Genomic DNA, 24,452 nt, shown 5'->3' on the forward strand with positions numbered 1-24,452 from the left:
AGCTTCATAAGTTTGCTTACTGATAAATTGAACATTGGGACTGTCACAGCTATCTTTCCAGGACTGTAAATATCCCAAAAACTCACCATCCAACCAATTGAGCCTTTCATCATTAGCAGAAACAAACTGCATCACTGTTGCATTTCTGGAATGAATGTGGTGTTGAGTATTGCTGATATTGTGAATAGCAAACCATTTTTGCATCATTTCCAAATACTCAATTGTGCCCTCGGCCTCAACAAAGTTCAAGTTCCCAAACCTGTGTCCGTGCTTCTGTAAAAACTTCAGTGCAGCAATTACATTTTGGCTGCATATGTCCACTGCACGCTTAACCTTCATCTTATCAAAATTTGTTGGATAGACATGTTTAAAAGTTAAGCATCTTACTGGTTTAATAACATGATCTCTCTGTAGGTGAAACAAGTTTCGGAGAAATACACCACTAATATGTTTTCCATGATTCACCATTACCCTACTTGGAGAAAGAAGCAATGACCAGAAATTTTTTAATATATGACATGGATCATATGATAGGAATATTGAACGATTATTATCCATTGGATGTGGAATCTTTGGAATTGGAGGGTTAACAGCACTAAGTAATTCAAATAACTTAACATTTTTACTATGGCCATCAGCAACTATCCTGAGTACTTTTAGACCTGCTGTCTCCACTGAATGAATCACATCTAAAGTTAAAGTATAAAGTTCCTGACCTTTTAAATCATTGATAAAAAAATATGCAACAGGAATTCGAAAATTTTTTGATAATCCTGAAAACACAAAACACAGGAGACTATTTGCTGTGACATGTTCAAGTCCAAGTTGTTTTTCCAGGCCATTCATTTTTACTGTTCCCACTACTTCGTCTGCTTGCTTGTTATACTGTTGATTAGGTTTAATGGTCATTTCATCCAAAATAAGTGAACCTAATTTTTCCACTTGTGACAACTTTTTTGCCTCCTGAGTTAATCGTTGCTTAATTAGGGAACCCACACTAACCCCAGAAACAGAGCCTATATATCTTTTCAATGTTGATTTTGATGGTAATGATAAAAGTGGAGTTTTCCTAGCAAATGTATATGCCCTAGAAGACTTTTTGCTCCATAAGACACAGTATTTTACTGTGTTGTCACTCCAACGAGGCTTTTGTTTATTGTAAACAACCAGCTGTTCAAGTATGAAATCTGCTTTGCAGTTACCTAAAAGTACAATATAATTTTATTAGTCACTAACACAAATCTGCCAAAAAAGTTAAACAATCAATAGCAGATTACATAAAACCAATTTTGTGTTATAATGTACTATATTGATATAATAGGATATTAGGAATATTAATATGTTATCACATGAATTATTGTAACATACCTTGGGCACTGTCATTCTCTAAGCTTTCTATATGATATTTTTCAAGCTTTCCAGCTAACAATTTATTTTCTGCTTTCAATCTACGTTGTTCTTCATACAGGCGCTTGATAGTGTAATCTTGTCTCCTGCATTTCTGCTCCAAAGTTTTCAGTCTTCTCTTGTCAGAATTCAGTTTTAACATTGTATAACTTGTCCCTACAGAAACTTCTATACCAGATGCAGAACTAGATGGCCTTATGTCACAGTCTGAAAGTTCACATCTGGCTGTGGAACTAGAGAACCTGCTTTCATAGTCTAAAAAAACAGCTCCGTCCACAGGACTCATTAATGGAACTTGATCATGTACTTGTTGCTCAGATTGAACATGCTTTCGTTTGGTACCAGTACAAACTCCTTTCTTGGGACTAACCTTTTTTACTTCTCTTCTGGCTTCTTTACAAACAATCTGCTTATAGGATGGGTATTCGGGAAAAACGCTTGGGACGGCATTTCGAATCAATATTCTCTTTTTCAATCCTGGTTTATAATCTGATTCTAGAAAGTGCTTACTGCAGACAACTGACCAGTCACTTGGCTTCCAAAGTTTGGAACTGTTTTCATCTGTAAATTTTAAAAAGAGTTAGCTTATACAGTAAATCTATTAGTTATACCATCTATAAATAATTTGTATGCATAAATAGATAAATTGTACAAAAATTTAAAATGCAATTGCAATATAGCCTAATCTCATTGAAGTTAGGGGTTGTGCAAAAACCGTACTTGTCCTCATTAAGGGGGAGTATATGTATTTAATTTTATTTGTATTTTAAAAAGCTGAAATTAAATGCTTTTCAAATACACCCATGTAGTTTTCAGCAATGTCTTTCTACCGTTTTTGAAATATCCGAGAAATTTGATAAAAGGAAGTAATATATAAATTTTCGAGGGTTGAAATTTTCCATGTGCTTTTTTAGGGAGGTTTTATAAAAGCCACAAAAGATCATAATGGGAAGGGGAAGTAAGATTTGGGAAATATGGGGACACGTGGTTTTTGCACGAACCCTTACAGCATATAATAAAATAATTGCAAAAGTGTAGCATCAATGGCAAGTAGCATAGATGTTATAAAATTATTCGTTTTTCCTACATTATTTAATTATGGAGTATTAAATAAATCTTACCTTTTCTACTGACAGCTTTTATCCATTTTAAACGTAAACTCTCTTCCGCTGGATATTCGTGAAAACTTGTTCCATCTTTTTTTGATTTATTTGATGTACAAAACGGCACAGAGCAATGAACCATTTTAAATCAAACTTTATAAAAATTTACCAATATCTTGATGTAAAATATTTTCAAAATTTTAATTTTTTAAATATATTATAACCACGTCTTTACAACAGAATTAGCATTGATCACTTGATCGAATAGTCCGGTCATCAGCGCTCCTAGTGAGGACTATGTGCAAACCGCCTCAGGAATCGACACACGTGTTCAGAGCAAATGACTAGGCTGTTTCTTATTGTAGGCTGTGCCAATACGTTGCAAAATTTCGTGAAGACAAATTGTCGGAATTGAAATCACTCCTTCAAAAACAACAAAGTGTATTCACTAAATCTGTTGAAGACAATACAGCTGCTGTAAAAGTTAGTTATATATTATCACATTTAATCGCAAGCAGATCGAAACCATTTACCGAAGGGGAATTTATTAGTGAATGCTTAATTAAAGCGGCGAAAGTATTATGTCCAGAACAAAAAAAAAAAAAAAAAAAAAAATTTAAAAGTGTAAGTTTAAGTCGAAATACTGTAGCTAGCAGAGTTGATGAAATAGCCGATAATTTGAGAAATCAGCACAATTCAACAATATCAACATTTCAAGCCTACTCTATTGCAATTGATGAAAGTACAGATATTCGAAATATTGCTCAGCTGGCCGTTTTTATTCGCGGATGCGATGTTAATTTAAAAATAAGTGAAGAACTTTTGGAAATCATTCCTATGCATAATACAACCACTGGAGCTGATATTTTTGATGCACTTATGGAAGTTTTGAAGAAGTATAAGTTACCATTGGAAAAGTTGGTTTGTCTCGCAACTGATGGTGCACCTACCATGACCGGTATTACTAAAGGAGTTGTTGCAAGATTAAAAGAAACATGCAAACAGCATGGTAATAATAATTTTGAACATTTTCATTGTATTATTCACCAGCAAGTACTGTGCTCCAAAGTTTTAAATATCGGACATGTTTTAAAAATAGTCACCAAAATTGTAAATTATATTCGAGCACGTGGACTTAATCATCGTCAATTTGCTTCATTTCTGGAAGATATTGAATGTGAATACACCGATCTACCATATTATACGGAAGTTCGTTGGCTTTCGAGTCATAAAGTGCTAAAACGATTCTTCACATTGCTGGACGAAATCATAATTTTCTTGGAAACAAAAAATTATGAATGCGCTGAATTAAAAGATGGACAATGGATAAAGGACCTGGCTTTCTCAGTTGATATTACGAGTCATCTTAATCAACTTAATCTTAAGCTTCGAGGCAAAAATCATGTTGTTACAACGCTATTTGATAATATTAACGCTTTCAAACAAAAATTATCACTTTGGCGAAAACAAATAGAAAAAGAAAACTTGTCTCACTTTGAAAGCTGTCAATATCTATTGCTTAAATCACCTAAATTAAAATTTACAGAATATGCTCACCAAATTAAATTGTTAGAAACGGAATTCGATCGAAGATTTTCTGATTTTAAAAGCTGTGAATTACAATTTCGTCTTTTTACTTCGCCTCTATCTATCGATATTGAAACTGTTGATGAAAACTTACAAATGGAATTAATTGAAATCCAATGTGATAATTTGCTGAAGCAAAAATACATGGATGTTGGAATTCCAGATTTTTATACATATTTATCTGTAGATCGGTTTCCTAAAATGTTATCGTTTGTTACCCGTATACTGGCTATGTTCGGAAGCACTTATTTATGCGAGCAACTATTTTCTTTAATGAAAAATAACAAAAATTCAGAAAGGTCGAGGTTAACCGATCAACATTTATCATCAGTTTTAAAAATTGCATCAGCTCAATATATTCAACCAAATTTTGATGGCTTGCTTTGTGAAAAACGTTGTCAAATATCTTCTAAAAAGTAATATTAAACTGTGATTTTGTTTATTTTTTATTATAACTTTTATTTTTGTTTTTTATAAAAAATATAAAATATTTATAGTTTAAATTTAAAAAATAATATGAAATATAAAATGTCTATGTAAGTATAATATATAATACATTGAGTCTAATAAATACATAATATAATCATCCTAAAAACCGTATTTTATTAACTTTTTGAACATTGAAAACATGCGGCCCCCGACTTATACAAAATAGATCATGTGGCCCGCAATATCATATGAGTTTGACATGCCTGTTTTAGAAGAATATGGAAGATCAATGTTATACAAATTAGAAAAGATAAATGGATACGTTTGGGTTATATTCAGGGTTGTCAGATTTCTATCACTAGATAAATTAAAGGACACTTAAGAGATGAATAATTTACCACTTCAATTTTTCATCCCATTCCATCTGAAAAAAAGTAAAATTAAATGAAGTTTCAGTCAATAACTAAATGTTTTTCTACGGTCTAATGATTAGGAACAGTGTTTTTTCGATCTGTTTCTAATAATGGCATCCCGGCTGGGGAATTTTTTCTTGTGGAATCCCTATTTATTTATTAGAGTTATTGCACTTTTCATACTTTTAGTAACATAGGTAATAAGTGTCATAGTGATGCTCAGCACTATGTTTTGTGGCACTCTTGAAGGGTCATTACAATGATAATAAAGAAATTCTTTTAATTGTCTGTCGGTTTATTATTATTTAACGTAAACAAACAGTAAAAAAAATTATTATAAGAAGATATTGGTGTACTATAGAAATAAATTCTTAAGTGTCATTACAGCTTATCAGTTAAAACTGGGTTAGGGTATTTGATTTTCACTCAAATTCCCAGCATATTAACAAAAATAAAAAATAAAGGACAAGGTCAATTTAGCTAAAATAAAGAAAGGCGTCTGACAACCCCAGCCTCTACTTCCCAGCTGAACTTCCACACATGTTAATGACGTCATAAGCTAAACATAAAATTTGACGGCATTTTTATAAAATCAAACTTACATTTTAATTTATTTTCTGTTTTCAAAATAAATAATAACAAAAGTATTGGTATAAATTTTAATTAATCAAAATAATAATAATAAAGTCGTCCACGGTAAAGGGGCTTGTTAAACAAACCAATAACAGAGCCCGTTTCATTTGAAACGAATATTGTTATTGGTTCGATTGTTTCGACTAGCTTCTTTAATGAGAGCGCCCGTAATGTTTTGTTTAAAACCAAATCACACCAAAAGTACAATCTCTCTTTCCGCTGAAAAAAGAACTTCTCAAGTTAAACGTAAAATATTTATGATATTATCTGCAATGAAATTAATTGAAATAAATAATAATTAAATAAACAGTTTCGTTTTACAGTTTGGTCGCTTTAAATTTAATCTAAATGAAGAAAACAATATTTGAAACTATTACTTGATACATATGCACTTTGCTGTCTGCATGTGTGCACGTGCGTAAGTACGACGTGTTTTAAGAGTAAGTTTTGGTTACGTTTTCTGCTTTACATTAAGGTATTTATCTTAAATAATAGGCGATTTGGTTTGGTAATTATTTATAAGCCGTTCTCTCGTTTCAATCAACGTTTTCTCTCTTAATTTTATTTACAATAGAGATATACGTACTAGACGTGTCCAAAACACATAGAATATTTGGTTAATGTTACCTTAGGTAGCCAAGATGGCAGCTTGTCTCTGATTCCAGCAAGGAAACAGACTCACGTTCTAACCTAACCTAACCTATTGTAACAATTTGGTTGCTAATAATTATGGTAATTTATTAGCTTAGGTTAGGTTAGAACGTGCGTCCCACTGTTTCCTTGCTGGAATCAGAGACGAGTTGCCATCTTGGCTACCTAAGGTAACATTAACCGTATTGGAAGCATATTTTGTTGTTGGCTTATAAACAATTACCATAATATGTAATAGTTATAGTCTGGTACAATTACAGACGTAATGATGCTATTGGAACCTTAACAGAGGTATAGAATATGTACATAGGAGCAAAAAAGTCAAAGGAATCATACCTCTAAATATGACTGTTAAGTTCAATATATAAAACTAAATGGAAATTGTCACATGATTCGAGTGTGTCTTTTGTAATCTAATCCCTTAGGAATGTTGGGTGAGATGTTCCTGCCTAGAACAAAGGAACTAGTACATTCCCTTTTATGTGGTGGGTCAGTATTGCTGAAAAGAATGTCTTTTTAGCAGGCAATAATTTGTCGTTCAGAAGAAGCTGTGATCTGAAACACTATATACTCCTAATAATGGTAACTTCCTGGGTTTAGTGCAACTGCTACGAAAATTTGACCCTGTGATGATGGAGCACCTCTGCCGTGTTGTTAATGATGAGACTAATGTCCACTATTTTGGCAAACATATTCAAAACGAGTTGATTGGCTTACTTGGAAGTGAAGTTCGAAATATAATTTTGACTATGACAAAGTCATCTAAATACTTCTCCATAATACTGGATTGCACTCCTGATGTCAGTCACGTTGAACAATTATCTTTAACTTTGCATTTTGTTGACACTAATGAAGGTGAAGTCCAAGTGCTTAAGTGTTTCGTTGCTTACAAGCTGGTAAGTGACTCTTCGGGAACTGGACTTACTGGCCTCTTTCTTGATGATATTGTGTAAGAGTTCAATTTGGATATGAACGATTGTCAAGGCCAAGGATATTATAATGGATTTAACATGATAGGAGTAAACAAAGGTGTCCAAAGAAGAATTCCGAACCAATATCCAGGAGCATTTTTTAATCCATGTGGCTGTCATAGCTTAAATTTGGTAATATCAGATGCTGCCAAAACATCTGTTAAATCGGTTTCTTTGTTTGGATTTCTTCAAAGACTGTTTGTTTTATTCTCTGGATCAACAAAGCGATGAGAAGTGATATCCTTGCACGTTGAAGGACTATCGCTGAAAAAAAGTGTGTGAAACTCGTCAGGTAGAATTTCCAGCCTCTCTGCAGTTTGTTATCACTACTCTTCAGTTCGTGATGCCATTCTAGATCTTCACAAAGAAATGAATGATCCAGTTGCAGCATCAGAAGCCATGTCCCTGATTCAGAACATGGAGCAATTTAAGTTTATAGTAACAATGGTGGCTTGGCATGTTATATTATTTCAAGTAAACATTGTAAGTGAGGCTATGCAGTCTGTAACTACGGATTTACCAAATGCTTCACAATTGCTGAAAAAGTACTTGGAATTTGTAAAAGAGTACCGGGGTTATTTGTCTGCTCTGATAAGAGCTAGGAAAATTGCTTTTCATTCTGGGATAGATCCTATTTTTAATCCAGTCTGATCCAAAAGAAAGAATAGATTATTTGATTACGAGGCCGTAGATGAGACACCAACAGATCCTGAAGAATCGTTTAAAATGAACATCTTTTACTCTATGATTGATACAATTGAGAATGTGTTGGTCACTCAATTTACACAACTATCCAAATTTAATGATACATGGTCCTTTTTATACAATATCAAAACAATTCATGAAAAGTCAAAATTGGAAAAAGCCTGTGCAAATTTAGAAATAAGTTTAACCAATGGAGAAAAATGTGACGTATGTGGTTGTGAATTGGTTGAGGAACTGTTACACCTGAATCCATTGTTGAAAGAGCTTGAATCGGCAGAACCAATAAAAGTTCTTCAACTTATTAAACAAAACGGTTGGCAGGATATATTCCCGAATGTGTGGACAGCACTTCAAATTTTGCTGACCATACCTGTAACTGTCGCTGAAGGAGAACTTTCAGTAAATTAAAACTCATTAAAACTTATTTATGTTCAACCATGTGTCAGGATAGACTGTCAGATCTAGCAATTTTATCTATAGAAAATAGTATTGCCCAGGACTTGAATTATTCCGAATTAATAAAAAAAATTTGCAAGAGGAAAAGCGAGGAAGGTGGCAATCTAGACTTTTTAGTTCATTTTCATTTTTTAATTTGTTTCAATTTTAAATTAATTTATGATGTAAATTTTACTTTTGCATGATGTGTTGTCTGTGCCATAGTAATTTAAATAAACCTTTTCAAACAAATATTGTTTCTTTTTACTGTTATTGTTTCTAGTCCATACTACTACTATGCTAATCTTTTGGAGGTCTAAGTTATTAATAATGTAAAAAACATATGTTATCTTTAGTCTCTATGTATAGTTTAGTCTCTACAGGGGGGTGCCACAATGAGATCTCGTACCACCCGAAAACCTTGCTAGGGCTGCATCTGCTTGCCACAATACCAGACACCTACAATCAGTACCAAAGATTTATGCAGGAATATTTGTCTTTAGGACACATGGAGTTAATCTCACCTAATTGTAGACACTTAGAAAATCAACATTATTATATCCTTCACCATTACATAATAAAGGAATCAAGTTTCATGACCAAGTTTAGAGTAGTGTTTGATGGCAGCACAAAATCCTCATCAGGTACTTCACTTAATCATACCTTAATGATTGGTCCAAAAACCTAGGAAGATCTGATTAGTATTCTTTTAAGATTTCATCATCATAATATTGCAGTAACAGCTGACATAAAGCAGATGTGTTGACGAGTAAAGGTTAGAACTGAGGATTTGATTTTCAACGAATAGTTTGGAGAGAGAGTTCAGAAATGCAAATACAAACTTTTTGTCTTAACACTGTTACTTATGGAACCACATCAGCCCCATATTTGGCTACAAGACTTTGAAGTAATGATTGATGAGTGTGTAGAATTTCCAACAGCTTCAAAAATAGTATGTATATATGGATGACATGTTAACTGGTGTAAACAATCCTGAAATGGTTACTGAGCTGATTAATGATTTTGTTCAATTATTAGGAGAGGTGGATTTGAGCTCCACAAATGGTTCACATGTGAACTATCAATATTAAAGGATGTGTATTTTTGAGAGTATTAAACACAAGATCGTGTTATTAATCAATCACGTGGCTTCTTTTCTATCTTTATTTAATTGATACAGTATTTCTACACGTTTCGGGCTTTTGGCCCCCTCGTCAGTCAACTAAAACAAGAAATAATGTATACAGCATTTAAATTATTATATTTAACAAGTAAATTGCACAAAACAATATAAAAATATGCGTATGTAATTCATATGTACCATTAACCACGATATGGCACTTGTACACCATAAGTTTGCATATTACAAACTAGAAGAATGAGGTGGTTACACAGACATTATAAAATTCCGGTACATCTAGTTAAAATGGTAAAGTGATATATATAAAATACACAAATTTATGGGTATTTAACAAATATTAAGTCTTACTGTTGTATTCCTTCCTCTTATCAGAGAAGACGAATGTACGTTGCTAAGTTCTTTCAGACACTTTTGTTGGCACATTTACAAATTTGGAAGCTTCTCACAAAATTTGTACAATACCCATAGATTTGTGTATTTTATATATATCACTTTACCTTTACAGTAAGTGAGACGGAAACAGCCATAAGACGTTAATGAAAAGAAATTTTTATGTGCTTGTGAAAAATCACTTATGATTTTCCGAAATATAAACACAACCATGGTCTACATCTTCTAGATATTGTGATAATTGGATATTGTGGAATAGGCAAAAGATTATGTATGACAGGTAATTGGTTAATCTACTTCCTGTTAATGTTTTTTGAGATTTTTTCTAAAAATTTTTAAACAATTTAAAAAAATTTTTATTGTGTACGGCTTGTATTTTTATACATTGTTTTTATACCAGATATAAATACTAGTGTAAAAGGGATTACTCTGCTTATTGTAAAAATAGGATGTGTGTGTCGATTGAATTTAAACTTTGTACGCATAGCAGATTGAATATGATAATGGTAAGAACTATACCTTGTTTTAATTCAGTTTGTCAAATACTCAATGTAATAATTTAATTATTGTATCGTTTAGTTGACTGATGAGGGGCTCTATGCCTGAAACGTGCAAATGACACGTATCAACTAAATAAAGATGGAAATAAAGCCAAGTGTTTATTTTAAAACTCAACTTTGGGTTCATAGTCCAACAAATTCATCAAATATGGTTTCAAAGAGAAGATATATCACTTTACCATTTTAACTAGATGTACCGGAATTTTATAATGTCCGTGTAACCACCTCATTCTTCTCGTTTGTAATATGCAAACTTATGGTGTACAGTACAAGTGCCATATCGTGGTTAATGGTACATATGAATTACATACACATATTTTTATATTGTTTTGTGCAATTTACTTGCAAAATATAATAATTTAAATGCTGTATACATTATTTCTTGTTTTAGTTGACTGATGAGGGGCCAAAAGCCCGAAACGTGTAGAAATACTATATCAATTAAATAAAGATGGAAAAGAAGCCACGTGATTGATTAATAACATGATCTTGTGTTTAATACTCTCAAAAATTCAGTACAACACGGTTTCAAAACAACAGATAAACAATGTGTATTTTTGTTCTTTAGGAGACATGTCTCATACAACTAGTGGAACTAAAGTGTTAAACTATCTTGGGATGAACCTGTACCTCAGTCTATTGATCATAATTGGAAGATTATTTGTAAAGAATTAGGACAGTTAAGGTCCATTCAAATTCCTAGAAAAACACTGTTACCTAATTACACGATCGTTGATCTTTCACGCATTTTGTGATGCATCAGAGAAGGGTTATGGAGCAGTTGTTTATGTGCGATCATTAATGAATCTAATGTTTGGGCTAGACTGCTAACATTGAAGACTCGTAGCACCATTAAAATCTGTTTCAATTCCAAGGATGGAATTGTGTGCAGCAGTTTTATTGGTTCATCTGGTGCAAGCAATACAAGGTGCATATCAGTTTGAGATTAATTCCATATTTGCATGGAGTTATTCAACCATTGTGCTCTCATGGTTAAAGGGTGATCCTTCTAGTTGGCAAGTATTCATCACCAACAGAGTATCAGAGATACAATCTATTTTGCCTGCGGAAAATTAGAATCACATTGGATGGAAACAAGAATCCTGCAGATTGTACAGTACATCATGTGGATGCTTACCTTCAGAACTTGTAGCACATGACTTATAGTGGAATGGCCCAGAGTGGCTACCATCAATGACATCCCATTCACCAATAATGTACCTATTTGTGATGTAGCATTACAGGAGGAGTGCAAACGTGTTGCCTGTAGTGTTGGCACAGGCTTAGATGAACCGCCTGTTATTTCTAATATCATCATTCCTAAAACTTTGCGAATCATGGCTTGGTGCCTAAGATTCCTAACATGCAAAATTATCACCTTATAGAATTTATGGGCATCTTACAAACAAGAAATTAAGAGAAGGAGTAATCTGCATCATTAAACATGTCCAAACAATAAGCTTTTCAGAAGAAATTGCATTCAGTCTGGGAAATCATTGCCAAAAAATTCCAGAATCAGCAATTTATACCCATTTTAAATAGTGATAATATATTAAGAGTTGGAGGCAGATTGCAAGTTTTGTAAGAAACATCTTGCAATACTACCTGCTAGACCAGCAGTTCCCAACCAGTGGTCCGCAAGAGCTAAAATATGGTCCGCAAAAGATTTAAAACTTTTATTTATTTTAAATTATTATTTCCATACTGATACAAACTGAATTTAATTTTTACTAAAAATGTCATGTTTTCTATTATAATGGTACTGTTAAAGCAAAAGTCTTGAGTTTAATGATTACTTATATTAAAAGTTTTAATTATTAAAGTTTATTTTTCTTAAATCTTGTGGTCCCTGCTAACAACAATGAAATCAAAGTGGTCCCTGGTCAAAACAAGGTTCGGAACCACTGTGCTAGACATTATTTGACTAATGTATTTTAACTAGGGTTTCTCAAATGGGATCTCAGTTGTTTTTTAACCTGGGAAATATCCCAGAAAATCCCACAAATTTCTTAAAAATTCACTTTTTTCTTATTTTGTGTTAAAGTTGAGAAAATTTTGCAAATAGAAAGTATAATTAACTCAAACTGTCAGAATTCATTTGTATTAATTAATTTTAAACCTACTTATTAGTTTTTTAAATTTTTGCTTGTGTGAGATCTGGAAATCCCCTTGAACGTAAAATTATAATAAATTATATCCAAATTAATATAATTACCCCTTACTTATATCCGGATATAATCCGAATTATAATAAATTGTTCCCTATATTGAATTGAAAATTTTCCTATTAAAACATCCTGCCTAGAAAAGGTCCTGGCCGAGAAAAGATGCGTTCCCGGCCATATAACTCTCAACTATCCATTGTTCTTACGCTGAGTACAGATCATCTTGCAACTTAAGTTTATAGTTAGCGCCCGAATTCGCCGTATTGTTTCCAATCCCGGGAACACCTGTGACCTAATCACATTCACGTGACCAACTTTTCCAGCAGAAAGCTATATAAGAGGCTTCCTTCCCCCCGAGGAGAGAGTCAATCACCGACCTAGATCACGTCATGATCTAGTCCATCTTATCCTTGTGCCTAACGAAGAATTTTACTTTGTGCCTCTAGAGTCTTGTCCTTTAGAGGAAGTACTGATCCTTGTGACCAACGGAATAATTGAAATACGGATGTTCTAAGAGGTATGGAACCCATCTATGTGAGTTCTCTCTCTCTTCGCGTGGTAGGGATATATAGCTTTTTGTATATGTCACCCCTTTAATGTCAGATATTTGTAACGTATTTTTTTTTTATTAAATCGTTGTTATCCCGTTACATGGTGTCTTGTTTGCTCGAATATTTGCTTATCGCCTTACCACGACTCCACCTTCCCTCCTACACTCGACCGGATGAAACGTAGTCCCGTCCCTACGGGATCCCTAACGACAAATAAGCCATCTCTGACACGTGGACAAGTCCCTCTGACTTGTTAGCCGAATTTAGACAGAGGTCTGACCTTGTTGTTCCTTCTCGGTACCCACAAATTGGTTTTTCAGGAGTGGGGTTTCGACTTTTTTGGAACTCTGGTAAGGCGAACAAAAAGGCCATATCCGAGCAACACAACCAAATCGAATTAGGTCTCTTTCCCTACCTTAGATACTAGAATTGAGCCGTAAATGCAATGGAGGACAATCCCCATCCTGCGGCTGGGCCAGGCAACCCAAATCCGAATCCAGCGCTGAACCCACTCACATTGGGTGGTCTGAGCGGTATTATACCCTTACAGGCCTCGGAGTCGCTCACTTTTCTCACTTGTACTCACTTTTCTGAAGTATCCTCACTTTTCTCACTTTTCAGATCATTTTCTCACTTTTCTCAATTTTTTGGTCATTTTCACGTGCTTAATTAAGATGTGGGACAAACTCAGTGTCGTTAGGTTATAGGAAACAAAAATTTATTTAACGTATTTAGAAAAATCTTTTATGCACTTAAAAAATCCCTCTCATTACAAATTCAGAAGCCAGTGTTGAGTAAAGTTATGTACTCATGCCATATTTTCATTATTCGCCAAAATCTACCTTATCCGAATTGCATTTCCTTCTACAGAGTTTAAAAATAAGTATTCTAAGCATCTCTGCAGTTTTCGCTGTTTTCTAAGAAAATCACTAAAGTCCTTTTGCAGCGGAAAACACATTACGCAGAGGGATTACTCTCTCAAGCTGACAACACTGCTGCCGCTTTTAAATTCAAAATATATAATTATTAAAATTAACACGAGATAGTAGCGTAACCTCTTACCACTAAAAAAGATTTCGTTTCTGACCATTTAGTTATTCTGGTTATAGCCCAATAATTTGGCAGATTATTTGGTTTTAATTAACAATTGGGTTATGGAGTTGTCGTTTACAAAAATATTTTTTTACTTGATTTATCTTTAAATAATTTCATAAACTTGAGTTTAATAAAATTACTTTAATGATTTCATAGCATATTGTTAACGTTAAATCACATCTACATCTTCCCATAAATGTATGTTTAAATTGACTACAAGTATAATTATTCCATATAGTAAGTGTTATTTTCATAAAATGTGTGATTACTTTGCTTGTGAAATATCCATTTTTTAATCTTCTCTTATGCCGATTATAATTGTGCATTAATTGAGAAACTAAAAAAGTAAACGAAAATGTAAATTCATATTTACATATAAAATTTACCAAATAAATTAGCCTAAAATATTCGAAGTGTTGTAAAAAGTACAACACGTAATTGCTTGTGAGAAAGATTTTCATACGCTTCCCAAAGGTTAACAACTTTGCAACGATGTTAGTTTTTATTCATCTGCAGGAAAAAGTTCCTTTTTATTTATGAAACCATTAATAAAATATTATTTTACTTATATTATTTGGAGTACTGTATATTTATTTCAGATTTATTATTTTATTTTGAAATCAATATTTACACATCTCGAAGCATTAAAAAATAAACAGTTTCTGATAATGATAAATATCCGAGAATAGCCAAATTAGTGAAATCAGCATCGAAAATCCCGTTCCCATGAAAGAGAGGATCAATTTTATGCCGGGCACTTTCTCTTGATAGAGCATCAGTGTTGGAAAGAATGCTTAATTCACTTTTGATTGTTAAGGAGGGACTGAACATGTATGACCAAAGCCCACACCTTGTACCTATTACAAAGGACGACTGAAATTAGCTTCCTCGGTGCATAGAAATTATCAAGAACGATTGGAAAATGAAAAGAAGTTAAAAGAATAAGAGAAACGGAAAAAAGAGCACAGAAATGTTTTGAAGAACAACAAAAGAAAGCTGTTCGTAACATGAAGATTATGGAACTGCAACTGAGTTTAAACCAGAAAAATGTAGAAGAAAATGAAATACATGCGACAGTCCAAGTGTTGTTAGAAGCAGCAAACAAAAAAACTGGAGAAGGCTATTAACAGCAAGAACATGAAATGAAGTACAAGCAGCACGTGTGATGCTTATTAGTGTTAAGTGTTCAAAAGCAAGAGGAAGCGAAAAAGAAGGAAGCTGATAACATGCAGAATAATCTTAATAAAAGAACATCATCTTTCATGACTGATTATTTACAGAAGCCAAAGACTTTTCAAGTATTCATGTTTTACTTGAAATACAGAAGCCACTGGTTATCGAGAGACAGAAAAAAAACGCGATATAACCGAGTAATAAAAATTCTGGGCTTTTACTGAACAGATTATACATGCTATGGAATTGCTATTCTTTCATCAGCAAGTGTTTCTGATATAAAATAAGCTTAGTTTTTCAATCCTGAATTTTATTCGTAGGTTATATCGAATTAATTGACGTTTACGTAAACATCGAAACCATGAACGCCCATTTAGCATTATTGTTTCTTTAACAATGACATTGAAAGACAAATACTGTCAATATAAAAACAAAACATCAATTGCGATTTTATTATACAGTACTATATAAATCGCTTATTAGAAATTCGTGTAGTTTATATTTTTCAATAAAAGTTATAAATGCTGTAATTGAAAATTTAAAAAAATAAATATTGAATATATAATAGAACATCAAAACTTATAAAATTAGAGTAAAAATTCTCTAAAAAGCAAAATAAAGTTACTACTGTATAAAAATTTTAAAGTTTTCGTTCAGAATTAAAGCGATCTTTTCCTTACACATTATGCAGTGAATTCGAAATTTTACACCTTTATGTGAATTGACGCAATACCGTTAATTCACATAAAGGTATGAAATTTCGAATTCACAGAAACTTGTAAATGAGGAGACTGTACTTAAAACTAATAAATAAACAACTTTTATATCAAAAGGAAACAAATGACAATCGATCTATCCAGCTGTTCTGCATATTTAGCTCTTTCTCGTATTTGGTTGCAAATAGAAATTCAGTGGCAATTGGTAATTTAAAATTAATTGACTCAAATGCTTTTAAAATTTGGGGGACCAAAAAAACGCGATATAACGAGTGGCTACTATATTACAGTATATACAGAAATTTTTAAAATGTGTTTAACCGTAACAGAATAAAAAGAAAATAACAATTTTTACCGCTATTTTGCTGAGTTTTCCTTCTGTGTTTTCACTTTGTTTTGTCACTATTGCACTCACTTTTTATTCACTTTTTCTGTATTTCAACTCACTTTTTTCACTTTTTCAAAGGGGAAATAGCACTCCTAGGCCTGCCTTATTGCCCGTGTTCACAGGAGAAGCGAGTGGTCTTAGAATAGCTGATTTTTTCGATTCTTTGGTGGACGTTACCAAAGTCACCGCCTGGTTAAAGGCACAGATGTTAGCGGTAGCTAAGCTAAAACTTGCGGGAATAGCTAGAGAATTTGTCCGAAAGGACAGACGAATTAAAGATGTCGATGACTTCGACGAGTTTAAGCGATTGATGATAGCCCGCTTTGAACGCGAGCCATTTACTTTTAGATTATCAAAATTTTATGCCTGCATCCAAAAACGGAACGAGGATGTACAGACCCATGCCGCTAGACTCCAAGCGCTGGCGATGGAGATAGAGATCAAGCCCGAGCCCGGCGCGAATGCCGCGGAAACTGCGATTATCGAAAGAGTTCAAAGAAAGGAGTTAGATGAAAGGCTCCAGGCGCAATTCCTAAATGGGATCGATATTAGAATCCGGCAGAGAGTAATGAGCCGCGAAGAGGAAACATTCGATGAGGCCTTAAAGGCCGCTATTAGCAAAGAAACAATCGAGAATCTCACCGCGCACCTGCGAGGGATCATGCGTACAATTAGGGAAAACGATAGATTGACCAATACTCCCCCTTCCTTAGATGATCTACAATGTTTAACCGCAGCAATGGAGGAGCTTAAAACTCGAATGGATAGTTTAAAACGCGACTCTTCTTGCAATAATTCTCGGAAACCTATCTCCGGACAGAATAATCGAGGGAACTTTAATAAAACCTTTAATAATCCGCCTTTCAGGCGAAGCGAAAATTGTTCTAGTCCTCCTAATCGTCGATCCGATCGACCCAATAGTCAACCCAATCCAAATCGGAACAGGAACTCGCCCGATCACTGAGATAATGACAATAACAATTGCGGCACCTGACAACGGAATGACTCCCCACTGAGGCGCGAAAGAGCACCTGACAGTAACCGGATCCGTTTCCGACCACAACTTTCAGAAGCGAAGCAGACTTGATGGAAAGGCAATGTGCGAAGTGTTGAAGGCCGACGACCTCGACATACTCTCGGATGAACCTCTAATTCTCCTCATCCTAGAAATAGGCAAAGGTCAGCCGAATATCCGGGTCGGCAGACCGTTACAACTACTCCGAGATGGACTCGAAAAACTTTCCCTATCAACACTACCAAATATACAATGTCGCCATGCGAGGCTTCCTTTGAATGTTATATCGGAGGAAATCCGGCCGTAGTGCAAATAGATAGCCAAGGTGTCACTGTTATCAAAAGCTTTTGTGGATGCTATCAACGAACGAGTTTCCATAGATCGGACCAAGCAAACTGATTTATGGAGTGCTACTGGGCACCTTATTCAAACCTATGGCATTATGAGCCCTACCTTTCAGATAGGAAACTTGTGCTTCCCATTTGCATGTTGTCTTGTGGACATAGATGTTACCTACCCTTGTGACGGCATTATTGGCCGGGATATGATTACCGAAAAAGGTTTCCTTATTGATTTAAAGGCTGGAGAATTAATCCTCCCCTCATGGACGGTGATACCCTTCGAAAATGCGAGGAACCGCAAGAGGGAGACGGAGACTGCACTAGATAGACAGAGGGCGACAGAAAGGAACAGAGGAAGCCGAAACTGGGTTAGTAGGGATACCACCCAATTATTGGAAGAAACGGGGTCAAGTAAGAGGCCTTACTGTCAAACGGGAATGGAGGAAGGGAATGACGTAGTGATTGTGGAACCCTGTCGACTTCCTCCTTTGACAGAGAATATAGTAACTGCTAGGATTTTAGGGGTAAAGCGGACTCATAAAACGGAAGTGATAGAGACTATCCCCTTCACCCAGGAAGGGATATCGGGAGCTAATCTATTGGTCGTTCCTAATAACAAGGGACAAGTCCCCGTATGTCTCCTGAATGCTACTAACAAAATGATTAAACTAGAGAAAGGTTTCAAAGTTGGCGCACATTTTGAAGCGCTAGAGGAATCTATGCCTGTGGATGCCGTAAAAGGAGGAGAAACCATAACCCTTCCAAAGGCTGAATTTGGGCAGCTGTTTGACTGGACTGGCATTCCTAAACATGAGAAACAAGCCCTTTTAACCCTATTGTATAAATACAGGCACGTTTTTGCCTTAAATGACTAAGACTTGGGCTATTGCAATATCGTCAACATAAAATTGATACCGGTGACGCGGCACCTATTTACTTTTCTCCATATCGAATCCCCTATGCCCAACGGCAGCAATTAAATGATATTGTGGATGGCCTCTTGGCTCATAACATTATTGAGCATTCTGCTTCCCCTTGGAGTTCGGCTGCTCTCCTAGTTAAGAAAAAAGATGGTTCGTTACGTCTTGTGATAGATTATCGTAAACTAAATAAAATTACTAAGGTAGACCCTTATCCCCTCCCTCAGGTGCAAGAATCTCTCAACCTAATGGGACAAGCGAAATATTTCTCTATGATGGACACCATCTCCGGATTTTGGCAATTAAGTGTGTGTATGATAAGGAGAAGACCGCCTTCTCCACCCCAGACGGTCACTACCAATGGAACAGATGCCCCATGGGAATGCGTAACTCGCCTGCAGCATTTGAATGAACAATGGATTTTGTCCTACATGGCCTAAAGGGAAAGACATGCCTTGTATACATGGACGACATTTTAACTTTCAGTCCTGATTTCCCTAGCCACCTTGAACGGTTGGAACAGATCTTCCAAAGATTAGGCAATGCTGGAATAAAGCTAAAGCCAAAAAAATGCCATTTTCTGTGCCGGCATATAAAATTTTTAGGCCATGAAATCTCTGAACATGGCATAAAGCCAGACTCTGACAAAATAAAAAGCGTTCTAGATTTTCCAACACCTGTGAACGAGTGGGAGATTCGATCCTTTTTGGGCCTAACTGGCTATTATCGACGACACGTGGACGCTTATGCACAGATCGCTAAAATCTCTAACACACCTACTTCGAAAGGATGTACCTTTCGAATGGGGACTCAATCAACGAGAAAGTTTCGAGAAACTTAAGGAAATTATGACGTCGGCACCATTATTAAAATCTCCTGATTTTACAAAATCTTTCCTCCTTGCAACCGATGTGTCAAACGCCGCCTTAGGAGCGGTATTGTCCCAAGAACAGAATGGCCAGGAGAAACCTATCGCCTATGCTTGCCGGTTACTAAGGAAACCAGAGTTAAATTATAGCACAACAGAAAAAGAGTGCTTAGCCACAGTGTGGGCTGTGAAATATTTCAAATTGTACCTATACGGACGCAAATTTACCATCATTACTGACCATCGACCCCTTCGATAGCTTTTAGATTGCAAAGACTCTACCACAAACTTGAGATTATCTCGTTGGATCCTTTCCCTTCAAGAATTTAACTTCGATATTGTACATAAGGCGAGAAATTCTCATAAAAACGCTGACGCCCTCAGTCGTATACCAATCTGACAAATAAAGGAAGTTGATCCTATTTTCTCTATAGCTCAAATAGCTAATTTTCAGCGAAGGGATGAACGCTGGAGCGCTATTATACAAGCGTTTAAGGATGGTGAAACCTCCGGAACCTATAACAACCTCAACTTAGAAGAGTTTTATCTCAATGAAGACAGAGCCCTTTGCCACAAAGGAACAAATAAGACATACGGATTGGTGGGAACAAATTGTCATTCCTGCAAGTCTCAAGGAATATATTCTCTTTACCTTTCATGATAATCCCCTGGCTGGACATTTGGGAGAACTTAAAATTCGAACAAAAATAGCTAGATCATTTTATTGGCTGGAAATAGCTAAAGAAATTCAAAACTACTGCCAAAGTTGTCAAAGCTGTGCAAAACATTGACGACGTGGTCGCTGAGCACAGGCTGAACTACAATTATTTGCTCCCCTTTCCCATGTGTTCAAGCGCGCCGCTATGGACATTGTTGGACCACATCCTGTCACTACAAATGGGAATAAATACATCCTGGTATTCATAGACCATTTTAGTCGGTACGCAGAAGCCGTCCTGCTACCTGATGTTACCAGCAAAACAATTGCGAAAGCGTTTGTAACTCATATTGTCTTGCATCACTCGACCCCGACACAGTTGCTAACCAACAGGGCACTGAACCTAATCTTGAAAATGTTTGCAGAGGTGTGTAATCTATTACAAATAAAGCGTATTTTCACTACTGCGTACCATCCAGCCTGTAATGGTGTTGTCGAAAGATTTAACAAAACTTTAATTGATATTCTATCCCATTACGTCTCGGAAAATCAACATGACTGGGACAAATGGATTCCCTACGCATTATTTGCCTACAATACATCAGTACACGCCTCTACTAATGATAGTCCCTTTTTCTTGTTATATGGGAGAGACCCCACATATCCTTTTGACTTAGTTGAAAGCCCCGCTAGAATATCCTATGACATAGAAGATAACTTTGCCTCCAAATTGAGGCAACGGATGAGCCATGCGCACCAAACTGCCCAACAATACTTTGAACAAGCAGTTGAGATAAGGCAAGAGCGGCATCGCAGACGGAATAGACCTCCCAGTTATAAAATAGGGGACCGAGTGTTATTAAAGGAAGTCGTCACCCCTCGAGGATTAAAACAAAAAATAGCAGCGCGATGGTCAGGACCATACAGAATTACTGAAAGACTTAGTCCTGTTAACTTCAGGATAGAAAACATTAAGACTATACGGAAGCTGCACGTACCTGCAAATTGAATAAAACCTACCCTAGCACGAAAGGAATTTAACCTTCATCCTGATGTAATGGCCGTGCCACTTCCATCTCCGGAAGAGGACACAAATACTGCAACACCACAACAAAACCCTTCTCTTGATCCTTGGGACGAGTTTATCTTGACTTCCATCCCCACTCCTCTACCGGAGGAGCAGCCAGAACCAGAAAGCATAAGTGAGAGCGAGGAACGGGAAAGCGAAGCTTCAGAGGTGGAATCAGATGAGGGACTGGAATCTACTCCACCGTACACCCTTCGAAGCCAAGGGCCGGTTGCGGAACTCCCTTGGGTAATGCCTTGCCCCACGCGCAGCCGCATACCACGTTTTATTTCACCCGCCTCTAGTAGGTCCTTTTCCCCATAATTTGGACTTATGGCAATTTTTAGAGCAATTTTAACAACTTAATTAATACTTTTTTCCCCTGCTTCTTACCCAGTTTCTTCTTCCTTCCAGACGACTATGGCTTCTTTGGAACAGGATTCGACTCTGACAACTTTGTTATCATGTCCCATCTGCTATAATATCATCAAACCACCGGTGTTCCAATGCATCAACGGCCATATTGTGTGCTCGCAGTGCCGCCCTCGGATAACCATGTGCCACACATGCCGGGAGACTCTCGGCCATATCCAAAGCTTTGTTCTAGAGCAAATCGCTGCCACCTTGCAATTGCCTTGCTGCCATAACACCTATGGATGTTCTGTGGTGTTGCGGGAGGCAGAATGAGTGACACATGAAACCAGCTGTCAATACAGACCGATAACTGCCCCTTTACTCATCTCAACTGCAGGTGGGAAGGCAAGTGCTCCGACTTAACATTCCATATTCTCCAAACCCATCCCCAAGTACCCAAACTCTCAGTCTTCCTTAACCTTTTTGGGTGTCCCTGCTGGCGACACCCTACCTCAAACCTGGGCCGTTATATTAATGTGCCATTTCCAACAATTCCTTCTTCTGGTTACCAAACAGCACCCCAATCATCCAACCTTTCTTATCAATGTTTATTGCCTCACGGACCACGTTTTCAGCTCCTCCCCCTTTTCCTATCTTATAGCATTTAAAAAGGGGCCACACACCCTCCATTGGAGATCTACCCACATTTACGTGTGGGGATCTGACAACCCACAACCCTCTTGCAAACCCTTAGAAGTGCTGGCAGACCTGGTGCATTTCTTCTGCGCCCACAACAATTTTAAATTTTTCTTTAATATTGCAACCAACTAATCTCCTCTCCCTTGTTGCAGAATGGCGGACATAGACGACTGGTGGGAAACAGATCTCCCGTCCCCAACTCCACCCCCACCTAGAGAAGAGGTACCGACCACTTCTCTGCGAGCTGCGCTACATTTCGCCCGCTCGCAGCAGCAAAAGAGGAGCACGCCAGTTACTATTATCCTTCTCGTCGGCAGTGAATGTCCATCTACATTTGAAGAGGCCATCCGGGAGGCGAATCATCACAGCGAGATGGCTTACCAACAACGAAATAACGTCACTCCGCACGTCGCCTGCACTTCGCTGTTTGATCCACCACCTTCCTGAGGAGCCTCCCGACCAACTCTCCCTTCTGGCAACCGCTGCCACACTTCTTGCCCGTAAACCCGCCTATATCATTTCCTCCTATATCTGTAATGGAGACTATATACTAATCACCTTGTTATCTGCATACATGATAATCGTTATATTTTTATATATCTTAATATAATCAATATGTATATTTCCTAATAAAAAAAAGGGGAAGCCAAAAAAAAAGTGTCCTTAATTGATTTCGGTGACAAATTCAATTTCCTACGGACCGCCTCTTGCCGTGCCCGACGTGACATTAAACAGATATTACGGACAATATTGGTTACCCTAAGATAGACTATTTTGTAAAGACTATGAGGGACCCGCCATATTAATAAAAAAATATTTCCCCCTGTTCTAGTGAACGACACCCTAGCTCAAGAAATGAAGCTTGAACCCAACGACTTTAGCGAGACGTGCGCCTCACCCTCTACTCAGGATGAAGTATCCCCAGTTTTTTTTTCTTTTCCTTCACATCGAGTTCATGCCAACGGAAACCTCCATGGAACTCACGAAAGGTGTTATCTTCCTTCATCAGGGAAATTTCCTAATGACCGTCAGTCATTGGACCTTGGTCACCGAACTCTCCTTCGAACATTTAGAGTGCCAAATTCAATTCATCTCACAATCTCTGAGCTATTTAGAAATGAGGATTCAACCACTTGAACATGTCCCTACCAAACGCTTTGAGCTGATGTGAGCTTTATTTCTTAATTATCATAGAGAATATAAGGAGCTCATTACTCTAATCACCTTACCCTTGCCACAGAAAGAAAAACGAGGTCTAATTGACGGCGGAGGAAAACTTCTTAAATTCCTCTTTGGAACAGCCACCTCCGATGACATCGAGGCCTTAAATATCGAAATATCGAATCTCAATCAACAAAATGTGGGAATTATTCATTTATTGCGCTCGCAGGCTACCTTGTTAAACGATACTCTCAATATAAGCAAAACCAACCGACATCAGATTTATGTGTTATTCAAACGTCAAGAATCTTTTGAAGAATTAATGAATCTATATAGCTACGAACTTGCTTTTGAAATAATACTCCGAATACTCGAAGTCTCTATCCAAGAATTCCACCTCCAATTAGTAGCATTGCGGGAAGCGATTGATGTTTTGGAACATAGCCAATTACGCTCCTATTTTATCTCCCGAGAGATTGTTACGTACTCTCCGGGATATTCAACTTCAGCTGCCAGAAGGCTACTCCATGATCGAACCTATCAAACCAGATACCCTGTTTAAGTACTATCAATGGGTTACCACCATTGCCGTAGCTCTGCCTGGCAAATTAAGAATATTTGCCAAGATTCCTTTGATCACCCAAGTGGAGTACTTTGATATGTATGAGATTATAAAATTTCCTACATATATATCTCTCCTCAAAACCTTTCAATTTCAAACTGATTATTCTATCATTGCTCTATCTATGGATAGACAATCCTACATGTTATTGCAACGACATGAATTAATATTGTGCCAAATGGCCCATTTACCCATTTGTTCCCTAGACGTTTCTATACAAAGATTCCCTCAACAAA

General features: G+C 36.3%; 1 protein-coding gene and 1 long non-coding RNA gene across 2 annotated transcripts; both read left to right on the forward strand.

Moving 5' to 3' along the window:
- Positions 1–3,347: 3,347 nt before the first annotated feature.
- On the forward strand, positions 3,348–4,892 carry LOC136974950 (general transcription factor II-I repeat domain-containing protein 2-like). Its single transcript, XM_067269946.1, has 2 exons — positions 3,348–4,288; positions 4,799–4,892. Exons 1-2 carry the CDS (start codon positions 3,348–3,350, stop codon positions 4,890–4,892), a joined length of 1,035 nt encoding a protein of 344 aa, XP_067126047.1.
- An 858-nt stretch (positions 4,893–5,750) lies between these two features.
- LOC136974982 (uncharacterized) lies at positions 5,751–23,090 on the forward strand. The gene is made up of 3 exons (XR_010880726.1): positions 5,751–5,818; positions 5,896–6,012; positions 22,586–23,090. It is a non-coding gene; the product is annotated as an uncharacterized lncRNA (long non-coding RNA).
- Positions 23,091–24,452: the final 1,362 nt, after the last annotated feature.

The sequence above is a fragment of the Centruroides vittatus genome, unplaced genomic scaffold, assembly GCF_030686945.1.
Source record: "Centruroides vittatus isolate TY-2023 unplaced genomic scaffold, ASM3068694v2 contig_359, whole genome shotgun sequence".
Classification (NCBI taxonomy): Eukaryota; Metazoa; Arthropoda; class Arachnida; order Scorpiones; family Buthidae; genus Centruroides; species Centruroides vittatus.